Raw genomic sequence first — 19,548 nt, 5'->3', positions numbered from 1 at the left:
TAAACATTAATAATTTCTGTCAACTTCAGTGTCATCCCTATGTTAATTTCCAAACAAGTTAGTTATATTATTTGACCACAGGTGGCGCTTAGAAAATATTCATATAATCCCGCCTTAAGGTATCGCTTAAGTCGATCTTCATGAAAATAATCTTCGCGGTTTTAAGTGAAAAAGCAACAGCAAAACACATGTTGCATGTTTTTATCATTTGAGGTTATGAATACATGTGATCTTTGACAAGTTAAAACAGATTTTAATTTATAAAAGAATATTGTTTATATAAATTTATAAAAAATGGCTGAGCACTCTGAAGAAGAATCCACTGAAACTATTAATGCGGTAGAATCTACTCCAATTGATGAAAAGCCAGTTACTTGGAAAGATTTGGTAAGAGAACATTAAATTATTATAAAAATGACTAAATTTTTATAAATTATAAATTAATAAATTACTTTTCATTTTTAGGGTCTTGTTGACTCACTTGTTAAAGCATGTGAAGAATTAAAATGGCCAGCACCGACAAAAATTCAACGTGAAGCCATTCCTCTGTCTCTAGAAGGTAAATTTAATTATGAATAATTATTTAAAAAATTATACTAAAATAAATAAGCATCTATTAATTTTTTTGATTTTTATTACGACTAAATTATTAAAAAATTTCCTACTTAAAAATATTTAAATATTTTATTAATTTTTAGGAAAAGATATAATCGGTTTAGCAGAAACAGGATCAGGAAAAACAGCAGCGTTTGCACTTCCGATACTCCAAGGTTTGCTGGAAAATCCCCAACGGTACTATGCGTTAGTTCTAACCCCAACACGCGAGCTGGCGGTCCAGATCTCAGAACAGTTCCAAGCTCTAGGTTCTGGGATCGGAGTGTCAACAGCAGTAATCGTCGGAGGCATGGAAATGATGGCTCAGGCTCTGATGCTGATGAAAAAGCCCCACGTAATAATCGCAACACCCGGAAGATTGCTCGACCACATAAAAAACACTAAAGGCTTCAACTTGCGTTCTCTGAAGTACCTCGTGATGGACGAGGCTGACCGAATACTGAACCAAGATTTCGAGAAAGAGCTTGATGAAATCCTCCGAGTGATTCCAAGAGAAAGGCGCACGCTTTTGTTCTCAGCTACGATGACTAAGAAAGTAAACAAGCTCCAGCGTGCTTCTCTGAGGAATCCAGCCAGAGTTGAGGTCTCTGAAAAGTACCAAACAGTAAAAACACTCGACCAATATTATCTCTTTATCCCTGCCAAGTTTAAGGACGTTTATCTCGTTCACATTTTGAACGAACTTGCAGGGAATAGTTTCATGGTTTTCTGCGCGACATGCAATAATGCTGAGCGTACTGTATTATTACTCCGTACTTTGGGACTATTGGCGATTCCACTTCATGGACAGATGTCTCAGCATAAACGAATAGCGGCTTTGACAAAGTTTCAAGCTAAAAATCGATCAATTCTTGTGTCTACTGATGTTGCTAGCAGGTAATTTATTTATTTATTATTTTTTTTTTTTTTTTTTTTTTATTTATTTATTATTTTTTTTAACAATATTTATATTTATTAATATTTTTTCAGAGGTCTTGATATTCCTCACGTAGATGTAGTAATTAATTTCGACATACCGACTCACAGCAAAGATTACATTCATCGTGTTGGAAGAACAGCTCGTGCTGGCAGATCTGGACGATCTATTACTTTTGTTACTCAGTACGATGTTGAGTTGTATCAAAGAATTGAAGAACTAATTGGAAAAAAACTTCCTGAGTATAAAGCAGAACAAAATGAAGTTATGGTTCTTCAGGAACGTGTTGCTGAAGCTGAAAGACAAGTCAAAAAGGTTCATATTAATTTTTTTATTCAAAATTTATCATACTTAAGTCGGCTTAATTTTTTTTTTTTTTTTTTTTTTATTTTTTTTTATAATGAAAAAAAATTTTTTTAGGAACTGAGAGAAAGAGAAATTAATAGATCTGGCAAACGGAAAAAACATTCTGCTGAAGATGGTGATGATGATGATACCGAACAATCAGTAGGTGTTCGTAATCGATTCAAAGGAAAAAAGCATAACAACAAACGTAAAAAGATGTAAATTAAAATTTTTTTAATTTATATAAATATTTATATTTTGTATTTTTAATAATAAATATGATTTTTGGGAAATCATATTAACTATAAGATTAATTTGTATTTACATACAAAAAATAAATAATAGTAAAGTTTAATTTTTTTTTTTTAATTATTAAATTAAATCTAAAAAAAATTTTTTACTAATTTTGTGATATATGTTGTGTTTAAAAAAAAATATTTTATAGATCGCAGCACTTGTCAAGAAAATGCCATGTGTACACGACAAATAAAGAATCATGGCATGTAATAATATGTTTGTATAGCTATAACACTAATTCGGGTACGATACAAGTAGTCGTGCACGTAAATTAACTCTAGGTTATTAGAAATAAATAAATTTTAAATAAAAATGTCACCGTCAAAGTCTGATAAAATTTCAAATGGAAGCAAGTGTGTTTCTAGTATATGGAACCGTGTAATAACCGCTAATTCGGAGTGGCCTGACAAGGTAAACGTAACCTCTTGTAATATTACTAAAAAAAATTATTTTATTTATTTAATTAGATGAATTAATTACAGGATGAATTTTTGGATGTTATTTACTGGAGCCGTCAAATTATTGGAATTATTTTAGGAATTGTATGGGGTCTTATTCCTCTTAAAGGTTTTGTAGCACTAGCACTGTAAGTATGAATTTTATTTATAATAAATATTTTTTAATTAATTTTCATTTATTAAATTAGAACAAAAAAGTATTTTTTTTTTAAATTTCACTTAAAATTTTTCATTTTTTTTACAAATAAAATTTCTAGAATTATAAATATTTTATTGATTTATTTTTCAGTTCCTTGCTCTAATTTTTTTATGATTATATTTTAAAGTAAAAAATGTGAAAGCTATTTAAAATTATTTTATTCAAAGGTTCGCTTTTTTCAATGCGGGTTCTACGTACGTGTATATGAATAGTTATCAGCAAATAGACGAAGAAGAATTCGGAGGAGTTTGGGAGTTAACTAAGGAAGGTTTTATGACTTCCTTTGCTGGATTTTTAGTAAGTAGTTAAATTTAATTAAATATACAATAGATTTTATTTAAAAAAAAAAAAAAAAAAAAAAAAAATCATTTATTAATTGAATTTTTTTTATTTGTAAAAGGTCACCTGGATAATAATTTACTCCGGCTTGCATTTTGATTGAAGAAAATCCCACATCAATCAAGAATCAATTATCAAATTGAGTATTGATTAATAATGATACTCAGTTACTCATTATTTAATTAAATTCAGTGTAAATAATTTATTTAATCAACGTAAATGTGCCTACTGACTACTGTAATATATTAATTCACATCTGACTGTTGAATTTCTCAGAAAATCAATCATCTTTTTTTTTTTTTTATTAGAAATATTTCATAATATATACATATATAAGCAATGAACAATTAATTTGAATTTTATTAAATCGTTGTAATTTATTTAGCTTGACCATTAACCAATCATGAGACGCTTTCTTCCACGAGCTCTCACCTGCTGGTATTTTGATACAATTTCTCGTCGCTGCTTTTTATCCGTAATGCCAGATTGATAATTACTAATAATGCTGGCAAACAAAGTAGGTACTTGGGAGTGAGAGCTGAGCAATGATCGCTCGAGCACGTAAAGATCAACCGCTTTGTCTTCGGCTGTAGAATCAACTCGTGCGAGTCCGAAATCAATGGCTACTAGCTCTTGATCAAGGTTTTTGTCATCTTCATTGCTAGTAACAGTTAGTTTGTCAAATATACTATTTTTTACAAGGATATTTGACGTTGTCAAATCACCGTGAATGATATTTTTGGAATGTAATTTTGCTAGCAGCAATCCTAAAGCTTTACCGATTTTTTCTATCCAAATTTTTTCGTCTCCCACCTCGATCATTTTTTCTATACAAATTTTTAACGTTACAGCATTTTCTATGAATTCCATGTAAATACTACGCCTGGTTAAATCAACTAGATAAACTGTTGGAGTTGTTACACCTAAAATGTGTAATAAATTTTTATATAAAATTGACAATTCTTTAAATTTTTTTAACAAAAAAATTTTTTCTGAAAAATTATGTTTAAAAAATTGCATTTTTTATTTTTTTCAATTTCTACTTGCCAATTTTTTTTACCATAATTTATTTGTTAAAAAAATTATAAAACATTTGATAAATTGTCATGATAAAAATTTTTTTTACTATAAAAACTATAAAAATAAATTACCAGCAGTTTTTGCACGAACGATAGCCCGTACTTCACTTTTAATTCTATCTTTAGTCAGAGTTTCATCAAGATCCGGATGTCTGTAATTTTTTTTAAATCGCTCCTTTTTTAATGTAAGTCTTCCCAAGTAATTACCTTTGTATAATCTAGCTTCAGCTCCCTGACAAATAAGTTCAAAATCTTCAGTCATTATTTCGTAAAAATATCTAAAAAAAATGTTTTTAAGTATAAATATGTCACTTTTTTATTGATATTTATGTTATTAAAATGTAAGGTTATGTTTTTGCCGCGTGTAACTCTTTTTCTTACCGCATCAATCGCCGGCGCTAGTTGTCTTTCGAGTTTCGGCAAATGGAGGAAAAACTTAAACAGAAAGTGACACTTTGACAGATTAAAAATTTTTTTATAACTCAATAACAATTAAATTATTATAAAAAAAATTTAATAAGAATATTTCACAAGTAAAAATACAAAAAAAAAAAAAACAATTAATGGAACTTTTAAAAAATATTTTTATTATTGTTATTGATTTGTTATAAAAATTTTAAAAATTGGCAGGTATCAGCTGATTAAAGTATCTTAATAGAAATACAGTGAGACAAATTAATATTTTAATATTAAATATTCCACGCTAAATTAAATATGAAATATGCAGTTCAAATGACAGAGCAAAATGCCCAATTGGATCTTTACTAAATGTCATGCGCGCTAATCGCTCGTTTTCAGCGTCCAGCTAGCAGCTAGTACTCGCTCGTTCGTTTAAATTTCACAAAATGTAAGCTTAATTTTAAAATACATATTCATTAAAATATTTACTACTAATAATAATAATAATAATAATAATAATAATAATACTTGTTAATTTTATCACAAAAAGATGAATAATGATGGATCAATATAAAATTGACATAAGTCAGCTGATAGCTGAAATTCACAAGCGACCAGCTCTTTGGAATAATAAAGCTGTACTTTATCACAATCAGGATTCAACAAATTTCATGTGGATGGAGTTGTCATTTATGTTTAAATGTCCAAGTATGTTTATGTTACTTCAGTAAAATAATACTGAAATTAACTGACAGCTGTCAATTTTTTAAATTGTTACAAATCAATTACAATACTAAAAATTTTTTGATAATAATTTAATTGTTAAAAAATTATAAAAAAATTTATAATGTCTGTCAATTTCAGTATTTATTGTTTATTTTATCAAATTGATAAAAAAAACTGATACTAAATATTCATAGGAATCATGGATAAATAATTATAGAACAAATTTATAAATTTTATTGATACTTTTGATTGTCTAAATATGGTTTGTATTTTTAATGACGGATTAATATTATATATTTATGATATATGGTCATTATTATTTGCAGAAATGAAATTACAGAATAAAAATATGTAGAAGAAAGAAATATACCTTGTTCATATGTATCTGGATGATGCGGATCTCGAATCGCTTTCTCAAGCTATTATCATTCGCGCGCACGCATGAACATGCTGCCAAACGTTCTATTCTATAAATTCTATATATATATATATATATATATATATATATATATATATATATATATATATATATATATATATATATATATATATTTTTAAACGTTGCTTTCAAAAATATCTTAAATATTTACTTTTAATTTTTTTATTTGCTTTTATTTTGTGTTTTACAAGTTTGCAAAGTATTTTAAGTACTTGAAATAATTTTTTTTTTTAAACGACACAAATGAAAATAATTTTTCGGCTATTTAATGCGAAAAACAATTAAAAATTGGCAAGTGTATTTAATTTCTTAATTACTTGAAAAAAAAATTAATGAAAATTATAAAAACTATAACAATGTAATGAATATTACCTCGGTATTTTATATATTTCATTTAAATTAATTCTTAAGGGAATTCACATTGTATTACAAATAATAGAACAATAAGGATTGTAACACCATTCATAAATTTAATTAACAATGTCTTAATAATAATTAATTATAGTAATTGTTTACTTTCATAATCACTTGTAAAAAATTTTTTGGCCGTAAAAAACTTGAAAATTATTTTTCAGTCATTTTTGAGTAATTATAAAATTTTTTTAAAGTCACTGTGTAATTTTAATGACATTATAAAGTCACTTAATAATTATTTAATTTTATTTAAAAAAAAAAATTATTCAATATTTGCTTAATTAATTTTCATAAATTTTTTTTGCAGGTATTTCTTCTAATGCAATTAATTTTTATTTTTTTTAGAAGATGTATTGAAATCAAAATGGAAAGGTTTGCGAGATACTTTTCGAGGAGAGTTAAAGAAAGAGCAGACACCATGGAAAAGTAAATATTCGACTGGAAATCGTGCAATGTGGATCTACTACAAAAATTTGCTGTTTCTAAAAGACCAAATGTTACCACGACCTCCAATTTGGAAGCGCGACGATAATAAAAATAATAACTGCGTTAAAAGTAAAACTTACAGTGATAATAATAATCACAAGCAACTGAAAAAGTTGATTAATATTGTTATCGAGCGTAAAAATTTATCGGTGAGCGGCCAAAGTGTAAACCAGGAAGAACTCGCTGAAGATATTGTTAAAAAGCCAATAAAAATAAATTTAACAACGCCAGCTGATAATGAGCCATTAAGTAGAACAATGCATCCGGTTATTGCCACTTTAGATAACGAATATATTGAGTCAATTGTTAAAAAAGAGCCGATTGACATCGTGGATAATGGGGAGTATCAAAATAATACCGCTGACAATTACAACAACAATGAAGAAGAAAGAGAAACAAATGATGAAGAAATATTTGAGACCGTATTGCCGGAACAAGTGCTTCCAAGTGTTGCTGAGGAATCAATGGCCGATCAAAATCGTCAGGATGATAATTACTACTTTTTAATGAGTCTTTTGCCTCACATCAGAACGCTGCCAGCTGAGCGGCGAATGTTACTACGAATCCAGATGCAGGAACTTATTTACAAGGAAGTCTACAAGAAGAATATAAACACAGATTGTTAATTTCTGTACAATATACACAATAAAATACTTGTAAATAATATCTACTTACTTTTCGCAGAAATTTTTATCAAGAAAAGATGCATATATTGTATAAAAATGCTTTTGTTCTTCAAAAAGCCACATCTCGAGTTTTACTTTTATCAATTAAAAAAATTATTTAAAAAATAACTCCAAAAATTATTAATGTCGGCTAAGTTTACTATTATCGATTTTTTTGCCATAATTTGTTAAAAAAATCATTAAATATTCAATGAATTAATTTAAAAAAAATTGCAGATACAATTTTAAAAATTTTCTACAAGTGAAATTTCTAAAAAATAATTTTTCAATAAAATAAATGATATTAAAAATGTTCAAAAGTCGGGTAATTAACTTTTAAATAAAATTCTGTACCTGAATAGAAATTTTGTTTAAAAAAAAAAAAACAAAATTACAACTTACTGTATAAAATAAAACAAAAAAAATTTTTTTGTCAGCGAACCTTGTAATTGGCCTGAAAAAAAGAGTGATACAGGTAAAAAAGTGAGTAGGTGTTTTAGGTGCTACAGGTATGTCAGTCCTGTTACTCACGCATGCGCAACACACTGCATTATATTTGCTTCTCGTTTTCGCCCGTTGTTTTCTTTCTTCCCTTCTGTTTTATTTAATAGCTCTGTCTTTTTCCCACGTCTATTGTTAGTTTCGGAATTTGTCTCTGGCCTGTGGCTTCGCTCTTGGATCGCATCGTCATCGAGTTGGAGTAAAGCGGTACCAAGGTATGGGTAGGACTCACTCGAGTGTATAGTAGGATAAATAACGCGTGATTCATGAAGACATTCCCACGATTGCTGTGATTTTTTTATTTCTAATTAACGTATGTGTTTACTTTGCATTATATATTTGTGTGTACATTATAACATATATATGTGTATTATTAAAAAAAATCGTTTAAATTAAAATTTTTACAGGCGGAACAGAAACAGGTGTATCCATATTTAACAGTATTATGACTTGTGACGTTTAAATATCACAAGTTTACATTTATTGCTAGTGATATTTATTGTGTATGTTAAATGTATCCTCTGTGAAGGTAAAATGTGTCAAAGCTGACAGTATGGCGACGTGTGTTCATTGATACGTCAGGTGAGCGAGGGCAATTACACTGAATATTATTGTTTCGTGACTTTTTAACATTATCGATTGGTTTTTATGTCAAATATAGCTTGGGTAATTATTTATGGCCGCTATTAATAGATTGTTATTGTTCTAGTGCTTTTTATGTGACGTTTTGATGCTATTTATGCTTATATTTGTTGTCAGCGATATTTATTCTTCAATTTAGAAATTTTTTTAATTAATTATACTTTTTAATTTTTTTTTATTCATTTAATTACATAAAAAAAAAATTTTTTTTAAAATTACACTTAAAGTTTTTTACAAATAAAATTATTTTGTAATTATTTTTTCAATGAAAATAATTCTTAAAATTTTTTAGATAATTTTAAGAATTTTTGGAGTAAATAAATTATTTAAAAAAAAAAAAATTGACATGTAGGAATTTAAAAAAATAAAAAATACAATTTTTTAAAACAAATTTGTTTGTTAAAAAAAATTTATTAAATAGTTAAATTTTTTTTTAATTGCACTTAAAGTTTTTTACAAATAAAATTTTATTTTTAATTTTTTGTAATTACTTTTTTTAATAAAAAAAATTTTTAAATGTCGGCTAACTTAATCTTCATCTTGAAACTGACTGTTGTCAATTTGAAAGTCACGCTTCTAACAGTTTTAATAATATTTAAAATAAATAACCCGTAAATTTCGTTTAAAAATCCAAAGAAGATCTTGACAAGCAAGTTTTCTATTTTTAGTAGATAAATAATAATTTTATTTATCTTTAAAAAAATGTCGTTTATTTCTTTCACTAAAATGAAAGTTTAAATTATTAATTTACCTGCAATTTCTTGAATAAAATAACCAAATTTTTATAAATTAAATAAAATATTTTTTTTACTAAACTATATTTAATTAGACCAGAAGACATTGATAATTTTTTTTGCAACTGTGCGTGTTTGCTATATTTATATTTATGATGAAATAATATTATTTTTGTTTTCAGATGTCAACGGATAAATTTATATAATGGAGGCGTAGAGGCGATTAAAAATATATTTAAATACGTAAATCTGTTGTATACATATAAATATATATATATATATATATAATAAATAGTGAATTAATAGAATGGTAAGCTCTCACTTCTTGACGGAGCCGTATTCAGTGTCGAATGCTTACGAGAGAAACGAAGAGACCAGCGACAACCAGTCGACGTCAGTGATTATTTTAAACAGTAATACGAACACGATTGTAAACAGAAATGATAAAGGAGAGAGCGATCCTCTTGTTCTGGGACCGGAAAAGACACCGGTGAGTAATTTGGAGATCGGGAGCTTGGCAGGATGCATCAGAAGTCAAAGTGGTCCACCGTCACTTTCGATATCATTCGAGGACCAGGATTTGTCGTCCTCTTCCGCAAAAACTCGTTCACAAAATTCAGCAAGCATTACGACTGGTTCATCTAATTTTAAGCAGCAAGACTATGGTGAGGAGAACTACGAAGGGTTTGGTTATGGCCGTGACGTTGAACTTGACGTCGAAGTAGAGTCTCCTGGTGAAGGAAACAGTTCTGCGCCATCTCCTACTACTGGTCTTCATTCTCTTGGGTGAATAATATTCATTCATTTATTTTTTAAATATTGATAATTTATTTTTATCAATCATTGCCTCTGTTACGATTATAAACTATCGTAAACGCCCTTATTGATAAAAAAATTTATTTTTATTTTTATGTACTTAGGAAAACAAGTACTGCCAGTCCTTGTTCAACGCTTGGCAGACACACGTGGTTGAGAACGTCCTTGAGACGAACTCCACCCGGGTAAGTTTTATTTTTTTTTTATTTTAGTTTATAATACTAGTTAGTCTATGTTTGTAATTTTTTTTTAAATTTCACTTATAGTTTTTCAAGTTTTTTACAAATAAAAATTTTTTTTGTATCTATTTTTAGTAGTGCGAGACCGACAAGACAACTTGGATCAAATGCACTAGCGAGGTAAAATATAATTGATAAAATTTTATTTTATTTTGTTTTTATTTTATTTTATTTTATTTTATTATTATTATGTTTTTTTTTTTTTTTGTTATTTTTATTATTTATCTAGTCAACTTTATAGAAGTGGAAGTTTTAATAGTTCAGGTAGGGGGTCAACTTGCGACGCTACCGACGATATGTACAGTGACGTCTCCTTGGAGGATGATGTGATAGACTTAAATCACCGAGTACGTACATCAATAAAAAAACAAAATGATAAATAATTACACAGGAATTAATTACGTAAATTACAGAGTATGTCATTTGCAGGTAAAATTAATCCAAGAACGAATGGACGCTTTAGTGGACACTCAATCAGTCAGTGGCGAGCGTTACGCGAGAGTTAAGCAGGAAAATGCGACATTGCAAGCGCGGATTATTATGCTAGAGGAAGCGGCGAAAGACGCCGAAGCGAGGGCGGAGGAAAAGCTGCAGAGCGAGCAGCGACGGCACCGAGAGTGGGTGGCTCGACTCGAACGAGAGAAAGAGCTCCAGCTGGAAAACTCCGCGATGAAAGTCCAGGCGATCGAGGTTGAGTGCTTGGGCTTGAGGGAGCAGATTGTGCGGCTAAGGGAGCAGTTGGACGCCGCCAAAGAGGAACGGGTCAGGTTGGAGAATTTATTGGACGATGCTAACTCTGACACGGCTACTGCGCGTGAAAATGAACGACAGGCTGTCCTGCGTGCCAACGAAACTCGTCTGCTTCTCGATGCTGCCAAAGAAGAACTAGCCAGTCGTGATAAGGACCGGCTGAGGATTGAAGACCTCTTGCTCGAGGTCGCTAGGCTTGCAGCGAGTAATAAAAGCTTGCAAGAGTCCCAGGATGAATTGCAAGCTGCTATTGCGGTTCATGCCGGTCGAGAACTTTTGATGCTTAATTCTAATAGTTTGTATGAAGACTTTAATAAAAATCCTCAGAGTTTAGCTGCTGAGCTGTCGGCTAATCAAAATCGAGATCAGGTATTTTTTTTTACTTCTAAATTAATAGAAAATTTTTTTAGATTGAATTTTTAATTTTTTTTTTTTTATCAGTTTTAATTTAATTTTTTTTTTATTATTAATCTTAAATAATTTATTCAATAGTTGGATGGTCATGAAAATGGTACAGTTGAAGAAAAACCCCGCACAATGGCCGAAGTAATATTTTTATTTATTTAAAAATTAATATTTTTTTATTTACAATTTTTTTAAACATTTTAATTTTTTTTTGCAGGTTTTACAGGCTTTAAAAGAGCAAAAAGAAGTAAATGCACAATTAAGGTCATACATCGACGGTATACTATTAAACATCGTGGAAAATAATCCACAATTACTGGAAGTTAAGAAGCATTGACAACTTATTTAACGATAGTTATAAATTTATTTTAGCTGATTATTTACTAAGATAGACGTAATTTGTTATTAGATTTTTTTAAGTATATAATTAACTTAAAAAATAATATCAATCCGTCCGTGCATTGAATAACAGCAATGTTATTGTCTAACTAATGCAATAAATATTAATGATATTAATAGTAGAACTTTAAATTGATAAATAATCGTGCCTATTAATTAAATTAAAATTTTTGACAATATTTTTTTTTTTTTTTTGAATAATTATTTGACCTCTGCACACGGTGTTGGTAAATTTTTTATTTGTTATATATTTACATTTGTCAAACAGTGATTTAATTAATTATTGAAGTATATGATAATGATAACTAATTAGGTCAAGCAATTTAGTATCTTAGTAATAATTATTATTATGTAGTAATTTTTAATTTTTAATTTTAATCTAAAGCCCTAGTAATTTTTGTTATCAATTGTCATTTAATAAAATAATATATTTTTCATTAAAAAAAAATTTTCTTTTGATTTTTTTTCCTTCAAACTAAAATTAGCCAATTTTTTTTTTTTTTTTTTTTTTTTTTTTCAATAAAAAAAAATTTTTTTCAAATTTCGGCTAATTTAATTTTCATATTTCACATAGAGGGAGCTAGTATCATTTGACACATCCATATTTATGTACATTTGTTATTTATCTGTCATATGGAGACAATAAAATAGTTTTAGAGTAATTAATTGTTGGTAATTAAAAGCAATATGATTGATATTGATAATTAAAATAATTACTTAATTAAATTAACCTTGAAAGTTTTTATTTGCAAGGTAAATAAATTTATTAAAATTGAGGTTATAATTTATATTGCTGTCAATGCAAATATAATTAATTATATTAATTATTTTACAGGTACTTTGTTATTAAATTAATATATTAATATTGAAAATGATTTCGGAGAGAGATTACGCACCGTTGAGTGCAGCCTGCGTTAGGTCGCTGAATGACAAAGTTTATGATAAAAGGAAGCCCGCAGCTACTGAGATAGAAAAGTATGATTTTTTTTTTTTTTTTTTTATGATACTGAATTTAATTGACATTTGAAAAATAATTTTTTTGTTAAAAAAATTTTTAAAATTTTCAAGTGACTGTTAACAAAAAATGTTCTAAAAAATTGCAATTTATAATTTAAAAAATTTCTAAATCTCAATTTTTTTTTGTCATAATTTATTTATTATAAAATTATTAAATAAATACTAAATTAATTTTTTAATAATTCCAGGATGGTAAAAGAATTTTCAGCGCACAATAATACAGTCCAAATAAAAAGACTGTTAAAAGTATTAGGCCAAGACTTTGCGACGTCCCAAAACTTACACACAAGAAAAGGAGGATTGATAGGCCTAGCCGCGATCGCAGTGGGTCTAGGAAAGGACACTGGCCAGTATACAGAAGAATTAATCCGGCCAATCTTGGCCTGTTTCTCTGACCCGGACATCCACGTGCGTTACTACGCCTGCGAGAGTCTGTACAACGTGGTGAAAATCGCGAGAAGCGCTGTGCTGCCTCTGTTCACAGATATCTTCGGAGCGCTGAGCAAGCTGGCGTGCGACCCTGAGCAGAACGTGAAGAACGCGACGGAACTCCTGGACCGGCTGATGAAGGACATAGTCACAGAAAGCGGGATGTTCGACCTGGTGGGCTTCATGCCTATCTTGCGCGAGCGGATCTACATAAAAAGCCCGTTCGGCCGGCAGTTCATGATCTCCTGGGTCTCGGTCCTGGACGCGGTGCCGGACATGGATTTCGTGATAATCCTCCCGGAGATCCTGGACGGGCTCTTCATTATCCTCGAAGATCCAACTCCGGAGATTAAAAAAATAACTGACACAGTCCTGGGGGAATTTCTCCGTAGCATCAAGGCGAATCCTTCCAGAGTGGACTTCCAGGGGATGATAAACATCCTGATAGTTCACGCGCAGAGCGCTGATGAGCTTCTTCAGCTGACAGCTATCGCTTGGATGCGCGAATTTGTCCAGCTGTCAGGCAGCTCAATGCTGCCCTACGCCTCTGGAATTATCTCCGCAATTTTGCCTTGTCTCGCTTACGACAGCGACAACCGGAAGAATATCAAGGAGACAGCTGTTAAAGTTAACTCTGCGCTTATGGAGTTGATCACTACTGAGGACATTGTCATCACTTGCGACCCGGCTGATAAGAAAGAAAACAAACCGGAGGATGATAAATCAGAGGACAAAAAACCAGAGGGACTTAATTTGACTAAAATTGTTGAAGTTTTGACCAAACATTTAAAACAAACTTCTGTTCAGACTAAAATCGCTACCTTGAAGTGGATTTATCACTTATTCATCCACATTCCCGATAAAATGTACAATCATATTGATGATTTATTCCCGGTTTTAATGCGAACCCTCGGCGATAACTCCGACGAGGTTGTTCAGCAAAATTTGGTGGTAATTGCTGAAATTATCAGCCCTCAATCTACCAGAGACAAAGATAAGTCAGGAACAACTAGGATAAGCCCGGTGGGGAATAAATATTTCACTAAATTTATTGTAAATTTGCTGAGATTGTTCTCCACTGATAGACACTTGTTGGAGGACAAAGGAGCCTTTATTATCAGAGAATTGTGCGTCTTGCTGAGTGCTGAAGAAATTTATAAAATTCTTGCAAAAATTCTGCTAGAAGAACATAATTTAAGGTTTGCTGGTATCATGATTCAGATTTTGAATGTTATATTGCTTACTAGCTCGGAGTTGTTTGAGCTAAGGAATAAATTGAAGGATTTGAAAAACGAGGTTTGTAAAAAATATTTATTTATTTATTTTTGAATTTAATTATAATTACAATTATTATTTTAATAACAAAGATATTATTTTTGCAGGAGAGTCGCAAGTTGTTCGTTTGCTTGTACGAGTCTTGGTGTCATAACCCAGTAGCAACAATGGCACTTTGCTTGCTGGGTCAAAATTACGCCCACGCGTGCGATCTTGTTAAATCATTGTATCCTTTTTCAACGATAATAATTTTTTTTTTATAAAAAAATAATATATCTAGATAAATTATTTCCTTAATTTATATTTTATAATTAGTGCTAACATCGAAGTAACTGTTGAATTTCTCACGGAAATTGATAAATTAGTACAACTAATTGAATCTCCGATATTCACTTGTAAGAATTTTATTTTTAAAACAGCTTTGATTTATAAGACCTTAAAATTAATTACCCTTGTCCGTGAATATTTATACAATTTTTTTTGTATTGTAGATCTGAGACTGGAGTTACTGGAACCAGAGAGGAATGAATCTTTGGTGAGAACTCTGTACGGCCTCTTGATGATCTTGCCTCAGAGTGAAGCATTTGCAACATTACAACGTAGATTGACGGCGATACCTCCAGCTAGCTCGGTGATAGTCGCCGGCAAGTCCAGTGACTCTTCAAATAATAAACAGACGGACGGAATTGATTTTGCGCGGCTTCTGAAGCATTTTGAGAGCGTTCAGGAGAAACACAAGGATCAGAAGCATCGTCAGCGGCTGAATATGCTCGTTGATCGTGATTCAACACCGACAAATCATAGCGATACGTGATATAAATAACTATGATAACAAGTATTGTTGATTACTTTTATAATTTATCTCCTCATCGGTATCTTAGTCTGTTAAATTTTTTTCAGAATCATTAAACTCTATCAAAGTATTATCACTATTAATTTTATTAATAGTCAAATTATTTATTTTGTCAACCAGCAGATCATTATCACAAAGTATCAAAGCTATTTGTTGCTGCATGTCGCAAATATTGCGCCACATTTTGGTACCCTCTTCACGAATGGAATCCGGAAGATTCGAAGTCTGGCTTGTTAATTGTTTTGTTGGTAATGTATTTATATATGACGATAGAGTCTCGTAACGCTCATTACTTTCTTGACTCATACGACATGCAAATGACTCTAATGAGTTATTGTAAGTTCTTAAATCTTTATCTAATATTTGGCTTTGGAGATAAATTGTTTGGACCATTTTATACCAGTCAGCTAGTGATTCTGATCGTTGGACTATTGCGGGTATGCATTCTGTTTCTAAAAGCATTTTTAATCTACGGCCAGTTTCTGTTACCTAAAAGAATTAATAATAGTTCATTCAAAAATGTTCTACAAGAAATTACCTTGTATCTTGTGAAATATTGACATTTTCAAAAATACAATCTCACTCTGACATTACACTCATCAAGACCTTTCATTTGAGTACCCACATCAATTTTTCATATATTTTATATATATATATATATATATGAAAAATATATAAAAAATGCATGTGGGTACTCAAATGAAAGCTCTTGATGAGTGTAACATCAGGATGAGTTTATATCTTAAAAAACATCAATAGTTAAGAAATTTAACAGTGCAATTTAACAAAAGTCACTATTTAATAAAGCAAAATTATTATTATTTTATAAAATACCTTTATCCTTTCTAACACATGAAACTGTTCATCATTATAGGTAAGTGTACGAGTAGCCCGATCTCTCAAAAGATGTTGCCAGCCATCGCGAAGTCTATCAACAAGAGTTGATGCTCTTTGACTAGCTTTAGTTTTCCAAGGGCATGTTAATTGTCGTGTTGTTGACTCCCATTCTGCTTTTAGAACTTCATCTTTAACATACCTGCAAATAATTATTATTAAAAATATTTCAGATTTAAAAAAAAAAAAAAAAAAAAAAAAAAATTAATAGAAATAACCTCTGATAAAGTTGAGCAATAGCAGGAGCAAGTTCAGAAAACAGTTGTTTATGCCTCAAGTGTAATTCCATCCCCCACTCATTACTTTTACTCTCATTACCAACCGAGTGAGGTACAGAAGAAGAGTTAGAAAATTTTTTAATAGCCTGAATTCCAACAGCATCGCCTCGTTCAGCGGCGGTGAATATTTTCTCCACAGCTTTCGTCAATTCTCTCAGATGATCAACCTGCTTAGTCAACCTCTTCAATTCTGAAGATAAAAGATTAACAAAAGCATTAACCGAGTCTTGGGATAATTTGCTAGCAATCGCCAATCTGTCAACAGTCCTTTTACAAGAGTGTCCAACCGAGCAAGCTAATTTCGCCTGACTGGCATCATTTTCCACTGAGACAAGATTAGCAAAAACCGGAAAGACAATAGATTCACATTTTTTATCTCTATTAGAATTAGAATTAGAATTAGGTTCAGCTGAAATTCCATCCAAAGTACTGGACACTGAATTTCCAACAGTAGTTCCAGTCGTTGAAGATGAAGACGAAGAATTAACAGATTGTAAATTACCCAAGCCATTAATCACCGCAGAAACAACGTTATTATTTTCTCTAGAAAAAACAGAAAAAGGATTTTCAATTGTAGTAACCGGAAAGCCTTTAGCGACTCTATTTTCGTCTATTATTTTCGATAGGAGCGTTTCACCGAATAAAATAATTTGAGCGTGAGGTAAAATGTCAGTTTGTTCCTGAATGTGAGCCTTGAGAGCCGAAAGTTTGTCTTCAGGATGCAAGTAAGCTTGGAGAGACTGCATGGTGTGGAAATTGAAGACATGAATAGCTTTGCGACACAAAATATCAGTGACTTGATTAAAAAATCTCTCGAAGCTCCAGATGTACTGCTTGTTGACTTCCAGCAAGCCGGCTAGAAGCGGAGTGACAATTTTTTTTAAACCATAACTGAGCCTGCAGTTGTTCGGGAGCTCCTTGCTCCACTCAATAGGAGCGTTTTCATAAGCCTGGACTCCGGAGATGACACCGGAGTCTTTCCGAGTGGTGATAAAGTACATGGTCTCTTTATTACGCCGCCCGCCGAAGGGTCTGAAGGGTAGATTGCCGGTCGCTACGTGGTAGAGGGTCACTCCGATGGACCACAGGTCAACAGTAGCTCCGAAAGTCTTGTTAACCGGCTTCCGGAGGACTGCGCGCTCGTAAACGTCGGGGTGGAGGTACTCTTCAGTGCCGTACAGCGAAAAGAACTGCTGGTCTTCATTTAATTCTCGGGCGGCTCCGAAGTCTGTTAGCTTGTAGATTGTGCTGCCGTCGTCTGCGATGTACTTCATTATATTCCCTGGCTTCAGGTCGCGGTGGACCAGGTTGTTGTCGCGCAGGTGCTTCATTCCTGCACAGAGATGCTCTAGGACTAAGAGAAACTCGCTCTCTGCTAAGCCGTAGGTGTTCTCCGGGTCGTCCAGGATGTTGAACAGGCTGCCGCCAGTGCAAAGCTCCATTACTATTACTTTGCCCCGGCCGTCTTGCTCCTCTTCGATTGCTAGGAGCTTCACTATGTTCTCGTGTTTTACTTTTTTTAGAACTTGGAACTCACGCATCTGCACGTCTATTGGACGCGTTTGGCTCTGGGAGTTGAAGGTTTTGACGGCAACCGGCTCGCCGTTGTTCTTGTCGACGCCTTGGAAGACTGCGCCGGTTGCACCCTTGCCCAGGACGCTTGTTGTGCACCACACGTAGTTCGCCGATCCGCGTAAATATGACATTTTTTTTTTTTTTTTATGGCCCCTGGAAAATTAAAGGATTTTAATATTGCTGGGTAGTTAGATTTGATTAATGTAAATGACACTTAAATTTACAATCAGCTGTTTATTTTTTTATTTAAAATATCAAATAAGGTTTGAAGAAAATAGTTTGTAATTTTTATTCTACTGTTTTTTAATTTATTAAGAGACATGTGATAATTATTAGAATTTTTTTTAGCAAATAAATTGGAAAAAAAAAAAAACATTGACATTTAGAAATTTAAAAAAAATTAAAAATTCAATGTTTTGGAGCAAATTTGTTTATTAAATAAAATTACAATGACAGTGAAATTATTGTGATAAAATTTTAATTAAAAAACTCCACATGTGAAAATTAAAAAAAAAAAAAATATTAGAAGCATTTTTTTTAATTGTAATTGATTTGTTGTAAAATTTAAAAAAATTGACAGCTGTCAGCTAACTTCAGTATCATAAAATTTTTATTATGATATTGAAAGTCCACAATTTCATCAAAACAAAGTAAATATAATTATTGTTTATTATTATTACTTACTCTTTTACAATCAAAATATAAACAATGAACTTCTAACCTGTTTTTATTTACATTTATCTTGAAATGTCAAAATGTAGTACTGTGTGAATATGGCTAAAGTTACGGCAACTTACTACAGAGGGTTACTCTGTTATCTCTTGTGTGATTATTTTTTTCAGGAAGAAAAAGACGATAGTTATCTTTTCTAACCTTTATCGGTAAGTTATCATAAAATATTAATTATAATTTAATTTTAATTCTATTGAAAAACAAAAACGAATAATTAAAATTATTTAATTATTTAAAAATATTTATAAAAATTCAATAACACTGAAGTTAGCAGTAAGTTAATAACTAAAAATTTATTTAACAAATTAATTACAATAAAAAAATGCTTTTAAAAATTTTTACTTGTAATTTTTATTAATTTTCACATGTGAAACTTTTTAATTACATTTTTTTTTTTAATAATTTAATTGCTATAAAATTCCAAAAATATTTTTAATCAATATCTGTCAACTTCAGTGTTGTTATTTTTGTCTGTAAGTATTTAATTTAAAATTATTCACACTCCAAACCTCGTCAATAATCGGGATGAATTTATTTTAAAATTACAAGTAATGAAATTTAATGGGAGGTTTATTAAAATAAATCAATAAAATTCCAGAGTCGTTTATCTTAGCCTCCCTCCTCAATTACGT

At 30.7% G+C, this 19,548-nt stretch overlaps 7 protein-coding genes and 1 long non-coding RNA gene across 11 annotated transcripts; 5 read left to right on the top strand and 3 right to left on the bottom strand.

Annotated features, from left to right (window-relative positions):
• Positions 1 to 173: 173 nt before the first annotated feature.
• On the top strand, positions 174 to 2,231 carry Pths (probable ATP-dependent RNA helicase DDX47). The gene is made up of 5 exons (XM_074260178.1): positions 174 to 387; positions 466 to 559; positions 699 to 1,491; positions 1,585 to 1,846; positions 1,952 to 2,231. The coding sequence occupies exons 1-5, from the start codon at positions 295 to 297 to the stop codon at positions 2,096 to 2,098; spliced, it is 1,389 nt and encodes a 462-aa protein (XP_074116279.1). The 5' UTR covers positions 174 to 294; the 3' UTR covers positions 2,099 to 2,231.
• A 148-nt stretch (positions 2,232 to 2,379) lies between these two features.
• LOC141524627 (GEL complex subunit OPTI) lies at positions 2,380 to 3,453 on the top strand. Its single transcript, XM_074238657.1, has 4 exons — positions 2,380 to 2,584; positions 2,656 to 2,759; positions 2,998 to 3,127; positions 3,231 to 3,453. The coding sequence occupies exons 1-4, from the start codon at positions 2,486 to 2,488 to the stop codon at positions 3,270 to 3,272; spliced, it is 375 nt and encodes a 124-aa protein (XP_074094758.1). The 5' UTR covers positions 2,380 to 2,485; the 3' UTR covers positions 3,273 to 3,453.
• On the bottom strand, positions 3,173 to 4,654 carry Prpk (TP53 regulating kinase). Its single transcript, XM_074238654.1, has 3 exons — positions 4,630 to 4,654; positions 4,321 to 4,526; positions 3,173 to 4,092 (listed from the first exon to the last, which is right to left on the bottom strand). The coding sequence occupies exons 1-3, from the start codon at positions 4,632 to 4,634 to the stop codon at positions 3,563 to 3,565; spliced, it is 741 nt and encodes a 246-aa protein (XP_074094755.1). The 5' UTR covers positions 4,635 to 4,654; the 3' UTR covers positions 3,173 to 3,562.
• Positions 4,655 to 4,663: 9 nt separating this feature from the next.
• Positions 4,664 to 7,618, top strand: LOC141524624 (uncharacterized). The gene is made up of 3 exons (XM_074238653.1): positions 4,664 to 5,095; positions 5,198 to 5,355; positions 6,572 to 7,618. The coding sequence occupies exons 2-3, from the start codon at positions 5,205 to 5,207 to the stop codon at positions 7,336 to 7,338; spliced, it is 918 nt and encodes a 305-aa protein (XP_074094754.1). The 5' UTR covers positions 4,664 to 5,095; positions 5,198 to 5,204; the 3' UTR covers positions 7,339 to 7,618.
• LOC141524630 (uncharacterized) lies at positions 7,174 to 7,899 on the bottom strand. Its single transcript, XR_012478735.1, has 3 exons — positions 7,780 to 7,899; positions 7,388 to 7,472; positions 7,174 to 7,307 (listed from the first exon to the last, which is right to left on the bottom strand). It is a non-coding gene; the product is annotated as an uncharacterized LOC141524630 (long non-coding RNA).
• A 151-nt stretch (positions 7,900 to 8,050) lies between these two features.
• On the top strand, positions 8,051 to 12,275 carry Nuf (rab11 family-interacting protein nuf). 4 transcript variants are annotated; one of them, XM_074238644.1, is made up of 9 exons: positions 8,051 to 8,191; positions 8,286 to 8,460; positions 9,437 to 10,040; positions 10,175 to 10,255; positions 10,385 to 10,429; positions 10,539 to 10,656; positions 10,739 to 11,428; positions 11,552 to 11,605; positions 11,682 to 12,275. In XM_074238644.1, exons 3-9 carry the CDS (start codon positions 9,562 to 9,564, stop codon positions 11,799 to 11,801), a joined length of 1,587 nt encoding a protein of 528 aa, XP_074094745.1. In that variant the 5' UTR covers positions 8,051 to 8,191; positions 8,286 to 8,460; positions 9,437 to 9,561; the 3' UTR covers positions 11,802 to 12,275. The 4 variants fall into 4 exon arrangements, with proteins under 4 accessions (XP_074094745.1, XP_074094748.1, XP_074094747.1 ...); XM_074238647.1 differs by having other exon boundaries at positions 10,569 to 10,656; positions 11,682 to 12,274; XM_074238646.1 differs by lacking the exon at positions 8,286 to 8,460 and having other exon boundaries at positions 8,052 to 8,191.
• Positions 12,276 to 12,460: 185 nt separating this feature from the next.
• Positions 12,461 to 15,516, top strand: LOC141524615 (protein VAC14 homolog). The gene is made up of 6 exons (XM_074238637.1): positions 12,461 to 12,616; positions 12,699 to 12,838; positions 13,069 to 14,605; positions 14,692 to 14,810; positions 14,900 to 14,979; positions 15,076 to 15,516. The coding sequence occupies exons 2-6, from the start codon at positions 12,735 to 12,737 to the stop codon at positions 15,396 to 15,398; spliced, it is 2,163 nt and encodes a 720-aa protein (XP_074094738.1). The 5' UTR covers positions 12,461 to 12,616; positions 12,699 to 12,734; the 3' UTR covers positions 15,399 to 15,516.
• On the bottom strand, positions 15,462 to 18,983 carry Ikkepsilon (I-kappaB kinase epsilon). The gene is made up of 4 exons (XM_074238636.1): positions 18,869 to 18,983; positions 16,550 to 18,337; positions 16,272 to 16,473; positions 15,462 to 15,926 (listed from the first exon to the last, which is right to left on the bottom strand). Exons 2-4 carry the CDS (start codon positions 18,313 to 18,315, stop codon positions 15,462 to 15,464), a joined length of 2,433 nt encoding a protein of 810 aa, XP_074094737.1. The 5' UTR covers positions 18,316 to 18,337; positions 18,869 to 18,983.
• Positions 18,984 to 19,548: the final 565 nt, after the last annotated feature.

The sequence above is a fragment of the Cotesia typhae genome, unplaced genomic scaffold (genome assembly GCF_013202065.1).
Source record: "Cotesia typhae breed Kobodo isofemale line unplaced genomic scaffold, CoteBio_Ctyphae contig_22, whole genome shotgun sequence".
Taxonomy (NCBI): domain Eukaryota; kingdom Metazoa; phylum Arthropoda; class Insecta; order Hymenoptera; family Braconidae; genus Cotesia; species Cotesia typhae.
Note: the sequence above shows the minus strand (reverse complement) of the source record. Positions and strands in the feature narration are given on the sequence as shown.

Bases quoted from the DNA above. Each gene is read 5' to 3' on its own strand.
- Ikkepsilon (XM_074238636.1), bottom strand. From the start codon at position 18,315: ATGTCATATTTACGCGGATCGGCGAACTACGTGTGGTGCACAACAAGC. The intron at 16,474-16,549 runs GTTATTTCTATT...AATTATTTGCAG, and splicing joins ATTGCTCAACTTTATCAGAG to GTATGTTAAAGATGAAGTTC. The intron at 15,927-16,271 runs GTATTTTATAAA...TAATTCTTTTAG, and splicing joins ATGTGTTAGAAAGGATAAAG to GTAACAGAAACTGGCCGTAG.
- LOC141524624 (XM_074238653.1), top strand. From the start codon at position 5,205: ATGATGGATCAATATAAAATTGACATAAGTCAGCTGATAGCTGAAATT. The intron at 5,356-6,571 runs GTATGTTTATGT...TATTTTTTTTAG, and splicing joins ATTTATGTTTAAATGTCCAA to AAGATGTATTGAAATCAAAA.
- Prpk (XM_074238654.1), bottom strand. The intron at 4,093-4,320 runs GTAATTTATTTT...TACACATTTTAG, and splicing joins CGTTCGTGCAAAAACTGCTG to GTGTAACAACTCCAACAGTT.
- LOC141524615 (XM_074238637.1), top strand. From the start codon at position 12,735: ATGATTTCGGAGAGAGATTACGCACCGTTGAGTGCAGCCTGCGTTAGG. The intron at 14,811-14,899 runs GTATCCTTTTTC...TTTTATAATTAG, and splicing joins TGCGATCTTGTTAAATCATT to TGCTAACATCGAAGTAACTG. The intron at 14,980-15,075 runs GTAAGAATTTTA...TTTGTATTGTAG, and splicing joins TGAATCTCCGATATTCACTT to ATCTGAGACTGGAGTTACTG.
- Pths (XM_074260178.1), top strand. From the start codon at position 295: ATGGCTGAGCACTCTGAAGAAGAATCCACTGAAACTATTAATGCGGTA. The intron at 560-698 runs GTAAATTTAATT...ATTAATTTTTAG, and splicing joins CATTCCTCTGTCTCTAGAAG to GAAAAGATATAATCGGTTTA. The intron at 1,847-1,951 runs GTTCATATTAAT...AAATTTTTTTAG, and splicing joins CTGAAAGACAAGTCAAAAAG to GAACTGAGAGAAAGAGAAAT.
- LOC141524627 (XM_074238657.1), top strand. From the start codon at position 2,486: ATGTCACCGTCAAAGTCTGATAAAATTTCAAATGGAAGCAAGTGTGTT. The intron at 2,760-2,997 runs GTAAGTATGAAT...TTTTATTCAAAG, and splicing joins GGTTTTGTAGCACTAGCACT to GTTCGCTTTTTTCAATGCGG. The intron at 3,128-3,230 runs GTAAGTAGTTAA...TATTTGTAAAAG, and splicing joins CTTCCTTTGCTGGATTTTTA to GTCACCTGGATAATAATTTA.
- Nuf (XM_074238644.1), top strand. From the start codon at position 9,562: ATGGTAAGCTCTCACTTCTTGACGGAGCCGTATTCAGTGTCGAATGCT. The intron at 10,041-10,174 runs GTGAATAATATT...TTATGTACTTAG, and splicing joins ACTGGTCTTCATTCTCTTGG to GAAAACAAGTACTGCCAGTC. The intron at 10,657-10,738 runs GTACGTACATCA...TGTCATTTGCAG, and splicing joins TGATAGACTTAAATCACCGA to GTAAAATTAATCCAAGAACG.